Source organism: Saimiri boliviensis, chromosome 11 (assembly GCF_048565385.1).
Source record: "Saimiri boliviensis isolate mSaiBol1 chromosome 11, mSaiBol1.pri, whole genome shotgun sequence".
Lineage (NCBI taxonomy): Eukaryota > Metazoa > Chordata > Mammalia > Primates > Cebidae > Saimiri > Saimiri boliviensis.
This window is the reverse complement of record NC_133459.1, coordinates 87,708,906-87,728,237: the sequence shown is the minus strand read 5'-3', so window position 1 is coordinate 87,728,237 and position 19,332 is coordinate 87,708,906. Positions and strand designations below refer to the sequence as shown.

Here is a 19,332-nt window from a genome sequence, read left to right as displayed (position 1 = left end):
GAGGGAGGTGAAAAAATAAGTACAACCATTTACCGTTTAATATATCTTGACTTAAATTGTACGTAAAATATTAAAAGTAAACCAATTACATAGTAATTTTACTACAATTATATCAAACTAAAAATGTATAAACATTTTCCCACAGGTAATGCTAGTCTTGGTTTGTGGATATTAGGACTCCTTGGGTTCAGGCTGGAGGAGTAAGAACCTACAACCATTTCTGAATTAAAAGAGGAGCAATTTCTTGGTAAGGCAGTTTGTGCCTGTAGTCCCAGCACTTTGGGAGGCCAAAGCTGGCGGATCACTTGTGTTGAAGACCAGACCAACCTGGCCCACATGACAAAAATCTGTCTCTGCTAACAATATAAGGAAAAAAATTAGCCAAAACTCTGTCTTTACTAGCAATACAAGAAAAAATATATATATATATATATATATATATATATACACATGCCTTTAGTTCTAGCAACTTGGGAGGCTGAGGCATGAGAATTGTTTGAACCTAGGAAATGAAGGTTGCAGTGAGCTAAGATTGTGCCACTGCACTTCAGCCTGAGTAACATAGCAAGACACTGTCTCAAAAAAGAAGGCATATAATTTTATATTTACTTTCCTAAAATCTAAAATATGCAAATAATATGATTACATTCTCATATTTTCCTGATTACATATAAATGCATGACTGTCATCAGATATCCAAAAGGCACCAAATGTCTAACACGAAGTATAAAATCAGTCTGTAGCCTTAGCCCTCTGCAAAATGCAGGGCTTACCATTCTGAGTATATTGTTCAAGTTTCTTTTCTGTGACTGCTTCAGGTTCTGTCATGTATTAACACCGTGCATCTAAAATCGTCACTGCTGGTCATCTGGAAGAGTCAGAAGTAGCAGGTCCTTGTTCTCATTCCCAGAGCTGCATCCTCTGCTGAACAGGGTCAGGGTGCTTGCAGCTCAAGCCTCATCTGATCCACTGACAGGCTCAGTTATCTCCTGGCCAGGGATGGGGTGGACTTCTCTATCTAGGAATGAATCCTCAGGATCAGGAAGTGTGTCTGGGACAAGCCAGTCCTCAGCAGGGAAGGCATAAGCTCCCTGCATGGCCATAGCATAGAAGGTCTGCACATGAGCACACAGAGCCCCCTGGAGCTGAGTGAGCCATGTGAACTGCTCCCAGGTCAGTGGAGAATGGACGAGCTGTGCCCACACCTGGGCTAGGTCTTGATAAATAGCCTCCGACATAGCTCGCACGGAGGTCACCAAGCTTTTTCGAAGTGACGGTGGTTGAACTCCTAGTGCCTGAGACCTGTGCCGCTTGCTGTGTCCAGTGCGAGCCCTCGAATGTCTCCTATGGTGGGTATGACAGGTCTCCTGGATTTCACTGTTGTGCACAGCAGTGGAGGACTTTGACTTTTTTTTCATTGTTGAGCTGCGCTCCTCTTCTGGACAGTTCCCTACAGAGAAAGCATGTGAGAGACTTGCCAGAACAGTTCCCACAGACCCTCATTTCTGGAAACTCCTGTGTGCTCAGGTGAACCCCACTTGTCTCTCCCCCTGGAATAAAGTGAGGCTGAACCCCTTCTGAGTCCCCAAATATATTCTGGATGCTAAGATCTCAAAAATTTTCTTGTCACTAAGTAATTCCCTTCCTGCTCAAGCCTCGTATAAAAGTTTTCTAATTATTTGCCCATTGGGGCAAAATAAAACAAAACAAACACCACCACCAACAAAAAACACCAGGATCCTACCTGCTCTGTCTTGGCAGCTCTCCTTGGAACTGATTGTTCTTTTCCTGCAATTTCCCTGACATGAGCTGGACTCTGGTTCTGTGGATACAATGAGAGTTTGAGAAAGTGCCTCCAACTGAACACCCTGAAATTCAAAGTCCATCCTGGACACTCAGGAGCTCAGGTTACCACCAAACCCCACTGTTCTTCAGTGTCCAAAATCTGTACAGCTCTGGCTGCCAAGGAGCCCCCCGTTTCCTTGCCAGGGAAGCCTGTGGTGCTGCCCTGTCCCTTCCCACCTTGAAAGAGTCAGATCTTACCTGATCTAGCAGTGTTGTTTCCGGCTTTCAGCGTGGTTTTCTCAGAATTCTCCTCATTTGGATTGGGCTCCGATTCTACTGCAAAAGAAAGTTTAAGTAACTCACCTCTCCCTAGACAGAGTCCCATAGTCTGTCTCTGATGCATGTGTGCGGACAGTCTTCCAAGGGAAGCTCTTCTGCCAATGTCATGAATGAACACATTTCTCAAAGCCCTCTGAGGATACTAAACCATTTCCCATCCCCAATCTCAAAATAAAACCCTAACAAAGACACACAGCTCGGTATCTCTGATTCCAGCCCTCCTTCCAGCCTCCATAGAAACAGCCCAAGGGCTTACCTTGCGTTTGTATGTCCTTCTCATTGGATTGAGAGGAGGCGGTGTTGTCTTTCCTTTTGAATGGTTTCTTCTCATCTGAGCCCTTTTCTGTAAAGGAGATCTGCTGGAAATGGGGATGGACTGTGGAGCTTTGGATAGAGGAGCAGTGGAGATCAGAGTCTTCATTTCCCCTTCCCATGTTGTAGCTCAAGTGAAAGGTGCTCTCTCCTACACGTCCAAATGCGGAGTGTGGGTTAGCTGACTGAACTTGCCTTTTATACCTCCCTCGGCTGGGCGTGGCTTACTCTTATTGGCTGAACAGTTTTCTCCTTTCTGTTACTTATTAGAGCCTCAATAAGAAGTTTCTTACTGTAGTTCTGCGGGGGACCTAGACACAGTTAAAGGGAGACATTTTCAGAATCCTGTCATAGTGTCAAGAAAACAAAGAACCAGGAGCACAGGGATCACAAGATCGGGGAATTATTCCTTCTGATTTCTGTCTCAGTTCCTATTGCAAGTATTTATGACCCTGTTCATCATTTAAGATGCAGAATTAGACATACTTATATTGACACATGTTATATATTTTGCACAGAAAGGGAATTTATTATACATAGTGTTAAAATTATATACTTGGATGTTATCATTTCTTTAATGCTTGGAAACAACAAATGTTAAATTTTGGTTGATTGTATTAGATTCACACATATGTGATAAAATGCAAATGCAGATAAAAACTAAATACCAAATAAAATGACCCTACCAACCTTAAAAATGAGGAAGATAATTAGATTACATGCGAGAAAATTGAATTATTAGGTTAGAGCCAAAGCTAACCTAATCAGCCCCTGATTTCTGAGGTAGCAAAAAGTCTAGGTGGAAAATCTTGCCCCCTTTCTCACCCTTCTTCGGTCCTCCCGGGAGCACCACTGTGTTCTATGGAATTTATTCAGCCTCCCTGGTATAAACGGGCTTGGTTCCTAATGGTAACTCAACTGATCACAAGAAAAACATTCAGCTCCTGTTTTCACACAGCAGACAACACCTGAATCCCATCAGAGCCCACATTGTTTCTTAACATCCACTTTCAATGTACACTCCAGAGCAGCCTCTCAAAACTGCCTCAGCAAGACAGGACAAGGTGTGGTGGAGCTCCAGGTTCAGAACAGCTGCCGCATCACTTCCTACTGCAGAGTCTGCCTCTGCTGGTCAGAGCCCTCGAACTATAGAAGGCTTAGTCTATGTCCCAGCAAGTGTTCCCTTAAAGGACCTTCTTGTCTCCCCCTCTCTGAGACATTCTATGTTAGGGAGTACTCAGCCTCCAGTCCCAAATGACTTGATTGACTGATGAACTGATTCTCTGAGGAGGAGAAAGACAGGGGAAGAGACTGTGTTGGGTGAGTCTCTGTTTTCCCAGCTGTGCAAGTAGTAGAACCAAAAAAAAAAAAAAAACAATTAGTGGTGGACAGACACTACCTAATGAAATTGTCTGAATGTAAATGGAACATATCATAGCAACATTATGTATTATAATATGATATATAAAATTTATTTGACCTATAAATGCCTTTTGAAAGATTACAATATAACATTATATAAAATGTTGTCAGGTAATTTTATTTAAAAATTGAGTCAAATTTTGTAACAACATTAATGTATAAACTTGATGGAAAGCTAGGGAAATTATCTGCTCTTGTGTAAATGACTGCTTTTTAGCTAACTCTGTAAAAGGTGTGAAGAGAGGTCTGCTACTTACTTAATGAGACATCAACTTCCAAATCTTTGCTGTTTTTAATCAATGCCCTCTCAAGATATGAGAATATTTTACTGAAAGAAACCATTTTCATAGATATCATAAGAATTTTGTTTATTTTAGTTAATTATTATAACAATTATTGTTTATTAATAGTTTATGTCATTGTTAAAATATACTTCTACAGATAACACATAAATTCGGTGTTTTGATTTGTCCTTTAACCTTAGCTAAGTCAATTCATTCAATTTTTATTTATTAAATTCTATTTATTTTAGACAAAAGAGACCCTGTAGCTGTCATACGCTGTACTGTGTTAGAAAGACAAATTATCGGGCAAAATTCAGGCCTGGCCAGTCATGGTGGCTCACACCTATAATCTCAGCACTTTGCAAGAGCAAGTTGGGTAGATCACCTGAGGTCAGGAGTTTGAGACCAGCCTGGCCAACATAAGGAAACCAAGTCTGTACTAAAAATACATTAAAAAACCTGGGTGTGGTGGTGCATGTCTGTAATCTCAGCTACTCAGAAGGTTGAGGCAGGAGGAGCACTTGAACCTGGAAAGAGGAGGTTTCAGTGAGCCAAGATCACACCACTGCACTCTAGCCTCGGTGACAGAGCAAAACTCTGTCTTGAAAAGAGAAAAAAACTCAGACCTATTTTTATCAAAATCTAGATTTCAAATAATGTTTCTAGGTGTTCCCGTTCAATAAAAACCTAAATCAAAACAAACAAAAAATTTCTAGATAATTCTCATGCATATTAATGATTGTGAAATTGGGTACTTTCATTTTTTAGAGAGGGATTGTTTATATGGATGTGCTGATGTGTCAAACACATACAGTTAAGATTGTACTTTTTTTTTTTTACAGAGCCTCACACTGTCACTCAAGTGACAGCTTTGACCTCCCAGACTCCAGTGATCCTCCCATGTCAACCTCCCAAACAGCTGGGACTACAAATGTGCACCACCATGTCCAACTAATTTTTAAAAAATCGTTGTAGAGATGAGGTCTAACTATGTTGCCCCAGTGAAGTCTTGTTATATTGTCCAGGCTGGTCTCAAACTCCTGAGCTCTGTCTCCCAAAGTGATGGGGTTACGAATGTGAGCCCAGCCAAGATTAGACCTTTCAATGAGTGCATATCTTATCTCAAAAAAATAAAAAACCTAATTAAAAGATAAAGTCTGAGTTAGAAGTGGATTCACATGAATGATTTTTAATTTTTGTACTACTTCTGTTAAAAGAGGGATTGTTTATATGGGTGTGTTTCTTTGTAAAAACCTAGTTAAGATTGAACATTTCTCCTTTTTTAGAAACAGTCTCACTCTGTTACCCAGGCTGATGTGTTGTGGCACAATCACAACTCACTGAAGCCTCAAACTCTAAGGATCAAGGGATCCTGCTAGGTCAACATCCCAAATAGCTGGAAATATAGGCATGTACCACCATGCCTGATTAATTTAAAAAAATTTTAGTAAAGATGTGATCTCACTATGTTGCCCAGGCTGTTCTCAAACTCCTAACCTCAAATGATCCTCCTGCCTTGTCTTTCCAAAGTGATGGAAATACACAGACTTAAACCATTGTGCTCAGCCGAGATTTTACCTTCAATGAGCATGCATCTTATATCACACACACACACACACACACACACACACACACACACACACACACAAAATAAAGAACAAAGCAGGAGGCATCACACTACCGGACTTCAAACTATACAAGGCTACAGTAATCAAAACAGCATGGTACTGGTACCAAAACAGAGATACAGACCAATGGAACAGAACAGAGGCCTCAGAGGAAATACAACGTATCTACAACCATCCGGTCTTCGACAAGCCTGACAAAAACAAGCAATGGGAAAAGGATTCCCTGTTTAATAAATGGTGTTGGGAAAGCTGGCTAGCCATGTGCAGAAAGCAGAAACAGGACCCCTTCCTGACACCTTACACCAAAATTAACTCCAGATAGATTAAAGACTTAAACATCAGACCTAACACTATAAAAACCCTAGAAGAAAATCTAGGCAAAACCATTCAGGACATAGGCGTAGGCAAGGGCTTCATGACCAAAACGCCAAAAGCAATGGCAACAAAAGCCAAAATAGACAAATGGGACCTCATCAAACTCCAAAGCTTCTGCACGGCAAAAGAAACAGTCAGTAGAGTGAATCGGCAACCAACAGAATGGGAAAAAAGTTTTGCAGTCTACCCCTCTGACAAGGGGATGATATCCAGAATTTACAAAGAACTAAAACAGATCTACAAGAAAAAAAAACAAACAAACAAGCCCATTCAAAAATGGGTGAAGGATATGAACAGACACTTTACAAAAGAAGACATACAGGAGGCCAACAAACATATGAAAAAATGCTCATCCTCACTGGTCATTAGAGAAATGCAAATCAAAACCACATAGCATCTCACACCAGTTAGAATGGTGATCATTAAAAAATCTGGAGACAACAGATGCTGGAGAGGATCTGGAGAAATAGGAACACTTTTACATTGTTGGTGGGAGTGTAAATTAATTCAACCATTGTGGAAGACAGTGTGGCGATTCCTCAATTACCTAAAAATAGAAATCCCATTTGACCCAGCAATCCCATTACTGGGTATATATCCAAAGGATTATAAATCATTCTACTATAAGGACACATGCACACGAATGTTCATTGCAGCACTGTTTACAATAGCCAAGACCTGGAACCAACACAAATGCCCATCAATGATAGACTGGATAGGGAAAATGTGGTACATATACACCATGGAATATTACACAGCCATCAAAAACGATGAGTTTGCATCCTTTGTAGGAACATGGATGAGCCTGGAAACCATCATTCTCAGCAAACTGACACAAGAGCAGAAAATCAAACACTGCATGTTCTTACTCATAGACGGGTGTTGAACAATGAGAACACATGGACACAGGGAGGGGAGCACTACACGCTGGGGTCCGTTGGAGGGAAATGGGGGAAGGACGGGGAGGTGGGGAGGTGGGAAGAGATAGCATGGGGAGAAATGACAGATACAGGTGAGGGGATGGAAGGCAGCAAACCACACTGCCATGTGTGTACCTATGCAACAATCTTGCATGTTCTTCACATGTACCCCCAAACCTAAAATGCAATTTAAAAAAAAAGAAATAGCCTTTTGAAGTACCACAGGACATTTGTCTGGTTTGTTTTTGTTTTGCCAGTAATTATTCTTTTTGACTTCCTGACAAAAATTATTTGGATTAAAAAGTGGTTTTTATCCAAATAATTCAACTACTCTACTCCATCCCTAAGCTACTTGCATGGAAGGAAAAAGGAGGAAAAAGCCAGTACTGTGACCGCCTATGCTTCCCCCAGCATGGCCCCCTGTGAGACGTGGGGCAGCCGAGACCAGGAACTGTTCAAGGGCGCCAGGTCCCGTCTGTCTGTGCTCACTTTCCTTCCTCAGGTGCTCACATGGTGGGGGATTGCACCGACTTTAGGTGTTGCTGCAGCTCCTTGGTGAGCTGGCCCTGGTCATGGAACAGGAACTGTGGGATCAGAACAATAGAGGGCTTCACCACCTGCAGAATGGGAACAGAAGCTCATGATGAGGGCCAACCTATTAGATAATTAAATGTTTTAAAAAGTTTCTTGAGTGGAAAAACAAGGGGATGCTTGAGTCTATAGTGGTCAAGAGCATGGGGGCCTCAGAAAAGGTCAGAACCAAATTCAAATTCCTGTACTTTGAATTTCTATTTCATGCCATGGAAAATTAATTTACCCCTCTTCACCTGAGTTTCCTTTTGTGTGAAATGGAAACAATTTCATCCCTCATTCAGTTTCTGTCAAGGATTCTAAAACACCCAACTCATTTAAATGTATCGTCATTTCTGTCATAACTAGTGGGATCAATTTCACTATTATTGGATACACAGTTCTGTGCCTGAAACCTACAAAAAAGAAAATCTTACGTCTAAAAAGTGTCAGTGATTTATCATCGTTATATTATTAATCATAACTGTGTTTAATCCACAAGGCCTTGTGCATGGCAGGTGCTCAACAAACACTTGTCCAATCAATGCATGTGGGCTCTGCAGCCACACTGTTTAGGTTCTACTCAGCCTCTACCACTCATTAGCTGAGTGATGTGAGCAAGATAATTCATGTCTTTATGTCTTCGTGTCCTTCTCTATAAAAGATATAAAATAAGAATCCCCAGCTCCTTAGGTTGTTGCCGGGGGTGAGTAATTTGGCAAATAGTAGGGGCTTGTTAAATATTAGCTGTGATGAACTCCTTCCAAATCGTCCTTTTCAGAGCCACAGACGAGGTCATAGTGCCACCTGGTGACCCTAAAGTGTAAGTACACATGATCACCAATATGCTCTCCCTTCACCACAGGTCCAAGACTGAGTAGTTACCTCCTGGAGGTTTCTGCTGCATTTGCCTTCTCAGTGCTCACATAAAGACTTTTGTATTTTTCTCCTCACATTACCGCAGATGGGGTTCAGGGTGCCCAACACAAAGGGTGATCCACACAGGGCAATGACCACCTGTGCCAGCCCTGTGACGTTGCTGGAGGACCACTGTTCCTTCCTTCTCATGTTCTGGGTAGATGCCAGGAGTGGGGTGACCCATACCCTCAAGTTTCTTGCTTTGGAGAATCACATTTTCTTTTGGCAAGGAAGGCAAAAGTCACAGAAAGCCAGAGACCCGTGATGTCTCTGTGTCACAGGTTCAAACTACAAAGACCTGAACACTATGCTAAAAGCCCAAGGCTTGGGTGCTCCCCAGGGCTTCTCACCTCACGGCCTCTGCTGAGGGAGGATGAATACTATGTCCTCCCAGAGCTTTGGCAGCTTGTAGCAAGCAGCCTTCCTAGCACAAAATCTTTTGGAAACCTAGAACTGTGTCTAAAACATTCCTGCACATTTTGCATCCTATTTCCCATATGTCAGCATGTTTTAGTAAAAACAAAAAAAAAATCAATTTCCTAAATATGCAAGAGAAATGAATATTGTAGAACAATGTGACTTTTAAAAACATGTTATTTAGGCTGGGCATGGTGGCTTATGCCTGTAATCTCAGCACTTTAGGAGGCTAAGGTGGGTGGATCACCTGAGGTCACGAGTTAGAGACCAGCCTGACCAACAAGGAGAAACTCTGTCTCTACTAAAAATACAAAATTGGCCGGGCATGGTGGCACATCACTGTAATTCCAGCTACTTAAGAGGCTGAGGCAGGAGAATCACTTAAACCTGGGAGGCGGAGGTTGCAGTGAGCTATCATGCCATTGCACTCCAGCCTGGGCAACAAGAGCAAAACTCCATTTCAAAAAACAAGCAAAAAAACTGAGTCTCAGAATGATGAAGCACTTTGTCCAATGTGACTCAGCTAGTAAGTGTTGAGACCTTGCATCCAGTCAAAGCCCATCTCATTCTAAAGGCCATGCTATGTATTCTCCGGCCCATGGAGAATAATTTTAACACAACCAATGACATTTCTACACAACAACGTTCTTGTCTCAAGTCCAAGAGTGCCTCCTATGCCTTCTATAACACTGGCTTTCTGGGCACTAAAGATGCCATTCTAATGTGTAATCATGTGGCCAATGGAGATATGACCAATGTCATCATGTGTGTACACCCATAAGCCATACACACTCCTTTTTCTGATGAAATTCAAGTACCCTTTTTGATTACTTAGCAAAACCGAGCTTTAAAAGAGTTAAGGTTTTGCTAGGTGTGGTGGCTCATGCCTGTAATCCCAGCACTTTGGGAGGCTGAAGTGGGTGGATCACAAGGTCAAGAGATTGAGACCATCCTGGCCAACATGGTGAAACCCCATCTCTACTAAAAATACAAAAATTAGCTGGGTGTGGTGGTGCTTTCCTGTGTTCCTAACTACTCAGGAGGCTGAGGCAGGAGAATTGCTTAAACCATGTATGCAGAGGTTGCAGTGAGCTGAGGTTATCCCACTGCACTCCAGCCTGGTGACAGAGCAAGACTCTGTGCATATCTATGTATGTATGTATATGTGTGTGTGTGTGTACGCGTGTGTGTGTGCGCTTGCATGTGTGTGTGCATGTGTGTATGGGTGTGTGCGTGTGTGATATGTATATAAAGGGTTAAGGTTTTTATATCCATGGAACTTTCTGTATTGCTTTTGAAGTCTCTAGTTAAATGAATATTCTTCTAATAGTGACCCCGGTCATGGATGAACCTGGAAACCATCATTCTCAGCAAACTGACACAAGAACAGAACATCAGACACCACATGTTCTCACTCATAAACGGGTGTTAAACAATGAGAATACATGGACACAGGGAGGGGAGCATCACACACTGGGGTCTGTCAGGGGGAAATAAGGGAGGGACAGCAGAGGGTGGGGAGTTGGGGAGAGATAGGATAGCATGGGGAGAAATGCCAGATATAGGTGATGGAGAGGAAGGCAGCAAATCACACTGCCATGTGTGTACCTATGCAACAATCTTGCACGTTCTTCACATGTACCCCCAAACCTAAAATACAATGAAAAATAAAATTTAAAAAAAAATAGTGACCTGTGATTTTATTTTGATCAAGTGTTTTCAAACTTGTCATCTTTGAGGGGTTTCTCCAGTATCAAACTCCTAAATCGAGTTTTTTGGCTTAAAATTAACCTTGGGATTTTTCAGCTGGGTCCCTCAGGGAGTCTAATGTGTCTCTCATCTTGTAAAAGACATTAAACGATTCAATGTAGTTGGTAGATTGTATGGGTGGGCATGGCCAAATGTGGTGATACTGCGTGGGAAGGCATCATCTAATGAGGTGACATTAAATCTCATCTCAGTTATGTTAATGGGTGTGTTGTTGATATACATGTTCCAAAAATTATATACATTTATACAAATTGATTGTTATGATTTACAAGTTTGATTGTTATGCTAAATATCTGCTAAAGTTCTATTTGTATAAACACGTTATTGATGTCTGGGCATGGTCACTCCCTCCTGTAATCCCAGCATGCTGGGAGATGAAGACAGGTGGATCAACTGAGATCAGGAGTTCAACACCAGCCTCACCAACACGGTGAAACCCCATCTCTATTAACAATACAAAAATTAGCCAGGCGTGGTGTCAGGCACCTATAATCCCAGCTACTTGGGAAGTTGAAACAGAAGAATCACTTGATCCCAAGAGGCGGAGGTTGCAGTGGTCTGAGATCATGCCCATTGCACTCCAGCCTGGGCAACAAGAGTGAAATTCCATCACAAAAACAAGGAGTACAAAAGTTAGCCTGGCATGGTGGCATATGCCTGCAGACCCAGTTACTTGGGAGGCTGAGATGGGAGAACTTCTTGAACCCAGGAGGTGGAAGTTGCAGTAAGGTGAGATTGTGCCACTGCACTCCACCTTGGGCAACAGAGCAAGACTCCATCTCAAAAAAGAACATCAAAATAAGTTATTAATGTATTCGGAGGATTATATGAAATTTATAAAAGTCTGATGGTCCTGATGTGATGCTGTCAGTCAGGATTCTGGTTACTCTCTTAAAATGCTGCACATAAGACGACTAACTACATTTCCTTGTGAATTGGGAATGTTCAGCAGATTTTCATCATAACTATTGATTCCATCATCCACATTTACTGTTTTGAATTCATCTCTAAAAATATCTGTAATCAGCAACAGTCCAAATTCAAATTTTCTTTTTTTTTTTTTTTAAGATGGAATCTTGCTCTGTCACCTATGCTGGAGTGCAGTGTTGCCATCTCTGCTCGCTGGGTTCAAGTGATTTTCCTGCCTCAGCCTCCCAAGTAGCTGGGACTAAAGGCATCCCCCACCACGCCCAGCTAATTGGTGGCAGTTGAGACAGGGTTTCACCATGTTGTCCAAGCTGGTCTCCAACTCATGACCTCATGATCCGCCATCCACCTCAGCCTTCCAAAGCACTGGGATTACAGCTGTGAGCCAGCACGCCTAGCTCCCAAATCTGCTTTTCATAGAAAAAAACTCTACCAAGTTCTTTTTTTTTTTTTTTTTTTTTTTTTTTGAGATGGAGTTTCACTCGTTACCCAGGCTGGAGTGCAATGGTACGATCTCAGCTCACCGCAACCTCTGCCTCCTGGGTTCAGGCAATTCTCCTGCCTCAGCCTCCTGAGTAGCTGGGATTACAGGCATGTGCCACCATGGCCAGCTAATTTTTTGTGTTTTTAGTAGAGACCGGTTTCACCATGTTGACCAGGATGGTCTTGATCTCTTGACCTCGTGATCCACCCGCCTCGGCCTTCCAAAGTGCTGGGATTACAGGCGTGAGCCACTGCACCCAGCCTACCAGGTCCTCTTGAACACAGGTTTCTGATAACTCATAACAATGAACTACCCAGACATCACCACTATGTGATATAAGCATGTCAGAAACTCACACATGCACCCTCTTAATACATTGAAAATAAATTAAAAAAAAAAAATCAAAGGCCCAGGTCCAGTGGCTCATGCCTGTAATCCCAGCACTTTGGGAGGCCAAGGTGGGTAGATCACTATGGTCAGGGGTTCGAGACAAGCCTGGCCAACACGGTGAAACCCCATCTCTACTAAAAATACAAAAATTAACCAGGCATGGTGGTGCATGCCTGTAATCCCAGCTACTAGGGAGGCCGAGGCATGACAATTGCTTGAACCTGGGAGTCAGAGTTCGCAGTGAGCCAAAACTGTGCCACTGCACTCCGGTCTGGGTGACAAAGTGAGACACTATCTCAAAAATAAAAATAAAAGTAAATAAACAAAAAAATTTCTAGAACTCTAATAAGGAAACTTAACTGTTCAAAAAACTGCTAAGCAAGATGAAGCAAAACAAAAAAATCCATAAAATTAAGATAATGTCAGCCGGGTCCGGTGGCTCACGCCTGTAATCCCAGCACTTTGGGAGGCCGAGGCGGGTGGATACGAGTTCAAGAGATCGAGACCATCCTGGTCAACATGGTGAAACCCCGACTCTACTAAAAAAACAAACAAACAAAAAAAGCCGGGCATGGTGGCACGTGCCTGTAATCCCAGCTACTCAGGAGGCTGAGGCAGGAGAATTGCCTGAACCTAGAAGGCGGAGGTTGCGGTGAGCCAAGATCGCGCCATTGCACTCCAGCCTGGGTAACAGGAGCGAAACTCCATCTCAAAAAAAAAAATTAAGATAATGTCTTTATAACACGTAGTTAAAACAATGTTGATTTATTACTTTTATTTTTTATTTTTTGAGATGGAGTCTCACTTTGTCACACAGGCTGGAGTGCAGTGGCGCAATCTTGGCTCACTGCAACCTCCACCTCCTGAGTTAAAGTGATTCTCCGGCCTCAGCCTTCCAAGCAGCTGGGACTGCAGGCACTCACCACCACGCCGAGCTAATTTTGGTATTTTTAGTAGAGATGGGGTTTCACCTCGTCAGCCAGGCTGGTTGAAAGCTCCTGATTTCAGGTGATTCCCACCCCCCACCCCCGTCCCTCCCCACGCCGGGGACTCCGGTAGTGCTGGGATCACAGGTGTGAGCCACCGTGCCCACCCTTTACTTGTTTTGTTTTCTAGATTTAAGGAATTTTTTTCATGTTATCTATAATTTACACTGATTTAGCAAAGCAAGCTCTTGTGAACAGAGGTGGGTGGAAGCATTTGTTTTTTCTCCCTACTTGATCCCTCCTAAGTGTGGAACCTATTCATGAATATTCTTGTTTTCTGCTCATATGTTCTCATTATCCTCAGGCGATGATCCGTAAGTGGTTCCGTCGTCCACCTGTGGCCGAAGCCTCCTGTCTAAGACTATGCGGGAAAAGCCGGGCCCGAGTTTGCAGACTCACAGGAGGAGGAGAGCGTCCCTCCCCGCAGGCCCGAGAGCCGGAGCACTGTCCGGGAGCAGCATGGCAGGGAGGGACCCGGCGGCTGCTTGCAGGCAGGACACACGGGCGCAGCCCCGGGGCGACCCTCCTGCCGGTGAGGGCCTCCTGCTTCCTGGCGTCTTTCTCCTCCGCCCTGCCGACCGCAGGGGGAGCGCGGGCTGCCCCGTGCCTGGAAGTCGCTCCATCGCCTCCTCCCGCCGTGGGAAGGGAGAGGCTGCGGCGGCTGGGGCGAGGTGGGGGGCCCGAGGGGAGCGCCAGGCTGGTCCCCGCGGGAAACATGGCGACCCAAGCAGCAGAGGCCCCTGCAGCTGCTCCACTCACTTCCGGAGGAGCAAAGGCGCCTCCCGAGAAGATGCAGCCAGTGGAACAGGGCCCCGCAGCCCCGGGAGGAAGCAGCGGCGACGCAGCCAGGAAGCCCCGGGCAGGACGCTGGGCACCATCGACTGCCACGCCAGCCTCCAGGCGGCACCCACGCCAGCCTCCAGGGGGCGCCGCACCAACCGCCAGGCGGCACCAACACCAACCTCCAGGCGGCACCCACACCAGCCTCCAGGGGGCGCCCACAGCCTCCAAGGGGCGCCGCACCAACCGCCAGGGGGCGCCCACGCCAGCCTCCAGGGGGCGCCGCACCAACCGCCAGGCGGCACCAACACCAGCCTCCAGGGGGCGCCCACACCAGCCTCCAGGGGGCGCCCACAGCCTCCAGGGGGCGCCGCACCAACCGCCAGGCAGCACCCACACCAGCCTCCAGGGGGCGCCACACCAACCGCCAGGTGGCACCAACACCAGCCTCCAGGGGGCGCCCACAGACTCCAGGAGGCACCGCACCAACCGCCAGGCGGCACCCACATCAGCCTCCAGGGGGCACCCACACCAGCCTCCAGGCGGCACCCACACCAGCCTCCAGGGGGCGCCCACACCAGCCTACAGGCGGCACCCACACCAGCCTACAGGGGGCGCCGCACCAACCGCCAGGAGGCACCCACACCAGCTTCCAGGCGGCACCCACACCAGCCTACAGGCAGCACCCACACCAGCCTACAGGGGGCGCCCACACCAGCCTACAGGGGGCGCCCACACCAGCCTCCAGGGGGCACCCACACCAGCCTACAGGGCTGCACCTGCCCGCACCACACTGGTGCAGGAACTGTGCTGTCGGCCTGCCACACTGACCCAGGCGGCCAAGGCCGGCGGCAGCCGGAGAACAAGCCCACGCCCACTGCCCGCAGCTAATGAGGAGGAGCAGGATGGCACCGTAGAAAAGTGCAAACGCTCGGAGCTCGGGTCCCATGCCAGGAAAGGCCAGGAGCAGAAGATGGAAAGATGGAGATGGAGAAGCAGCAGCGGGGAAGGAACACACTTCACGGGCGGGGTCAGCATCCGCTGGCGGTGTTAGAGCATGAAGAGGATGAAGCAGCAGAAAAAGCAGAAACCAGAAGGTGCAATGACACAGCGGAGCACAATGCGGAATCAGGCCCAGGGCTCCCGTAAAGGCTGGCTTTAATTCCAGCTCACATCCCCACCCCAGTCAGAGAGGGTCAGGGGAGAGGGAGGACCCAAGGAACTCTGGAACCCGAAGGGCAGGAATCTGAGGCCAGGACTGATTGTGGGAAATGGAGGGCATCAGGAAAGGAGAAAGTGGGGCAGAATAGAGGGTGCAGGGTTGGGGGCAGTGAGCTGGGTTAGGAAGGATTAGAAATCAGAAGCTTAGGAAGAATCCACAAAGAAACTGTCCATAAGAAGGTGCGTGCTGCGGCCGGGATTCCCAGCACTTTGGGAGGCCAAGGTGGACAGATCACCTGAGGTCAGGAGTTGGAGAGCAGCCTGGCCAACATGGAGAATCCCTGTCTCTACTAAAAATACAAAAATAGTCTGGCGTGGTGGGGTGTGCCAGTAATCCCAGCTAATTGGGAGGCCAAAGCGAAAAAATTGCTTGAACCCGGGAGGTGGAGGTTGCAGTGGGCGGAGATTGCACCACTGCACTCTAGCCTGCACAACAAGAGGAAAACTTGGTCTCAAAAAAATTATTGATTAACTAATTAATGAGGAAAAGTCTTGGAAACCATTGTTCTTACAGTTTCGGGAGTTTTGTTTGTTGTTGCTGCTCTATCTAGGCGCATATTGTTTTTTTCTTTTATGACAGAGTCTTACTCTGTCACCCAGACTGGACTGCAGCAGTGTGATCTCGGCTCACTGCAACCTCCACCTCCTGGGTTCAGGCGATTATCCTGCCTCAGCCTCCCAAGTAGCTGGGATTACAGGGGCAGGCCATCACACCTAGCCTTTTTTTTCTTACTATAGTTTTCTTTTTTGATATGGAGTCTCACTTTGTTGCCCAGGCTGGAGTGCAGTGGGACCATGATGGCTCGATGCAACCCTCATCTCCTAGGTTCAAGCAATTCTGCCTCAGCCTCCTCAGTAGCTGAGATTACAGGCACCCACCACCAAACCCAGCTAATCTTAGATTTTTAGTAGAGACAGGGTTTCACCATGTTGACCAGGCTGGTCTTGAACTTCTGACTTCAGGTGATCTGCCCACCTCAGTCTCCTAAGGTGCTGGGATTACAGGCATGAGCCACAGAAAATGTTTTTTAAATTACAGCTGGTACACACCTGTAAGTCCCAGCTACTTCAGAGTCCTAGGCAGGAGGATTACTCAAGCCCAGGAGGTCGAGGCTACAGTGAGCCATGTTCACACCACCGCACTCCATCCTGAGTGACAGAGTGAGACCCTCTGTCAAAACAAACAAAGACCTCAATGGGTCTCCATTGCATATGCAGTCACCCATGTAGCCAAGATCTAGAGAAATGTTGTCTTTCACAAATGCAGATGTACAAAAAGGACATCTCTTCATTTATTGAGGAAGTTTCAATGTTTTTTATGTACACACACAATGCTTACATACAAATGAACATTGGGAGGCTGGGTGTGGTGGCCCATTCCTGTAATCCCAGCACTGTAGGAGACCGAAGTGGCAGGAGGAGGGGGGCAGATTACTTAAGTTCAGTGGTTTGAGACAAGCCTGACCAACGTGGAGAAACCCCATCTCTACTAAACATACAGAAATGAGCTACACATGGTGGCAGGTGCCTGTAATCCCAGCTACGCAGGAGGCTGAGGCAGGAGTTGCTTCAACCCAGGAGGGGGAAGTTGCAGCGAGCCTAGATCTTGCCACTGTACTCCAGCCTGGGTGACAGAGTGAGACTCCCTCTCAAAAAACAAACAAAGCTAACATTGTGATAATGCACTTTTGAGGAGTCACATTTGTGATGTTCAAGGCAGTGGGGGGAACATGTGCCCCAGCTCTAGGAGAGACTGGTCTGCCTTCTGGATTTGATCTGTCTGGGTCCCTGGCTGATAGATGATGCCTGCCAACTTGGGGCAGATCTCCCTAGTCCACTCAAACTCACACAGTCGTCTCCTCAGGAAATACCCTCCAAGACACACCCCAAATCACCTTTTACCAGGTATCCACGTGTCCTTTCATTCAGTCAACATGACACCTACAATTTTGGGGGGTATTTTTGGAAAGGGTCTCACTTTGTTACCCAGGCTGGACTGCAGTGGCTGGAACACACCTCACTGCAGCCTCAACCACCCATGCTCAAGTGATCCTCCTGTCTCAGCCTCCAGAGTAGCTGGGATTACAGGTATGCACCACCACACCCAGCTAATTTTTGTAGAGGCGGGGTTTCACCAAGTTGACCAGGCTGGTTGTGAACTTTTGGACTCAAGAATCTGCCTGCCTTGGCTTCCCAAAGTTCTGGGATTTTAGGATTTCAGGTGTGAGGCACCTTGCCTGACTGACAACTAAAATTAAGTCCCCAAGCCCATCTGTTGTCAACAATCCACCCTTCTCTATCTCCTTACCCCATGCTTAATTTATAAATAAATAACAAGGTAATTGTTCACCTGTCATGATTCAACTAACATGATGCAACCCTCTGGCGTACGACCGAAAATACACTCAACCCTTCCCCATAATTCATCTCTCAGGATTTCAACATTACAGATTCAAATTTTGGGGGATTGCAATTTTTGAGATTTTAGATGAGATCTTTCGGGATTTAACCTATTTTACAACTGAGCACACTGAGCCACAGGGAGGGGATGTGAACTGCCCAAGGTCTCACAGGTGATGAGGGTTTGTAGCAGGAACTTGAACCAGGGTCTACCTTGGAAGGAGATTTCACACTGAGCCTCCTCCTGAAAAGCCTGCTCTCTGGGGTTTGAAGGAAATTCATGGTCAGTAAACTGTGCCTCAGGAAATTGTTCCTCTAATGCATCAATCAGGATAAACAAGGTTATGATGCAATAACAAGCAGCCTCCATTGTCTCCTTTTTCTGTTTGGTTTTTGTTTTTTAGAGATGGAGTCTCGCTCTGTCACCCAGGCTGGAGTGCAGTGGCGTGACATGGGCTCATTGCAACCTCCACCTCCTGGTTCAAGTAAGTTTCCTGCCTCAGTCTCCTGAGTAGCTGGGATTACAGGCACACCTCACCACACCCAAGTAATTTTTGCATTTTTAGTAGAGGGAGATTTTCATCATGTTAGCCAGGCTGGTCTTGAACTCTTGGTCTCAAATGATCCTCCAGCCTCAGCCTCCCAAAGTGCTGGGATTATAGGCATAAGCCACTGCCCCTGGCACAACCCCCAATCTCAATGGCTTACAACAAAGTTTGGTTTCTGTCCCACACAACATATCCACAGCAGCCTAACGGATTCATCTGCATTGGAAACATCAAGAGTCCCATGGCAAAAAGAAAAGAGACACGCGGCCACTTGCTGACTCTGAAAGTTTCTGGTAAAAAGTGACACAGGTGGCCGGGCACAGCGGCTCACACCTGTAATCCCAGCACTTTGGGAGGCTGAGGCCTGCAGATCACCTGAGGTCAGGAGTTTGAGACCAGCCTGGCCAACATGGTGAAACCCCATCTCTACTAAAAATACAAAAATTAGCTGGATGTGGCATGCACCTGTAATCCTAGCTCCTCGGGAGGCTGAGGCAGAAGAATTGCTTGAACCTGAGAGGCAGAGGTTGCAGTGAGCTGAGATCATGCCACTGCACTCCAGCCTGGGTGACAGAGTGAGACTTTGTCTCAAAAAAAAAAAAAAAAGAGTGACACAGATTCCTCCCAACCACATCAGTGCAAGACACCAGCAAATATCGTAAATACCAGTACAAGCCAGACAGCTGAAAGTTTTTGTTTCCTTTTGCTTCTTTTTCCTACCAAGATTCACTCTCCACCTTTCTTTTCTCCTTCAATAACCAGTCCGTGGTTTCACTTTCTTTACTATAAGCAAATGCTGGTCGGGAGCAGTGACTCATGCCTGTAATTTCAGCACTTTGGGAAGCTGAGGCAGGTG

General features: G+C 45.9%; 1 protein-coding gene across 2 annotated transcripts; it reads right to left on the bottom strand.

Annotated features, from left to right (window-relative positions):
- Nucleotides 1-748: 748 nt before the first annotated feature.
- LOC141580411 (protein FRG2-like) lies at nt 749-2,600 on the bottom strand. Of its 2 annotated transcripts, none has more exons than XM_074381509.1 (4): nt 2,381-2,600; nt 2,044-2,121; nt 1,745-1,822; nt 749-1,450 (listed from the first exon to the last, which is right to left on the bottom strand). In XM_074381509.1, exons 1-4 carry the CDS (start codon nt 2,556-2,558, stop codon nt 951-953), a joined length of 834 nt encoding a protein of 277 aa, XP_074237610.1. In that variant the 5' UTR covers nt 2,559-2,600; the 3' UTR covers nt 749-950. The 2 variants fall into 2 exon arrangements, with proteins under 2 accessions (XP_074237610.1, XP_074237611.1); XM_074381510.1 differs by having other exon boundaries at nt 2,044-2,118.
- Between the last annotated feature and the right edge of the window lie 16,732 nt (nt 2,601-19,332).

What these genes read in the sequence shown, in the direction of transcription:
- LOC141580411 (XM_074381509.1), bottom strand. Translation starts at nt 2,558, where the DNA reads ATGGGAAGGGGAAATGAAGACTCTGATCTCCACTGCTCCTCTATCCAA. An exon ending in GAAGGACATACAAACGCAAG is followed by an intron (nt 2,122 to 2,380) that starts GTAAGCCCTTGG and finishes TTTCTTTTGCAG; the next exon opens with TAGAATCGGAGCCCAATCCA. An exon ending in GAGCTGCCAAGACAGAGCAG is followed by an intron (nt 1,451 to 1,744) that starts GTAGGATCCTGG and finishes CTTTCTCTGTAG; the next exon opens with GGAACTGTCCAGAAGAGGAG.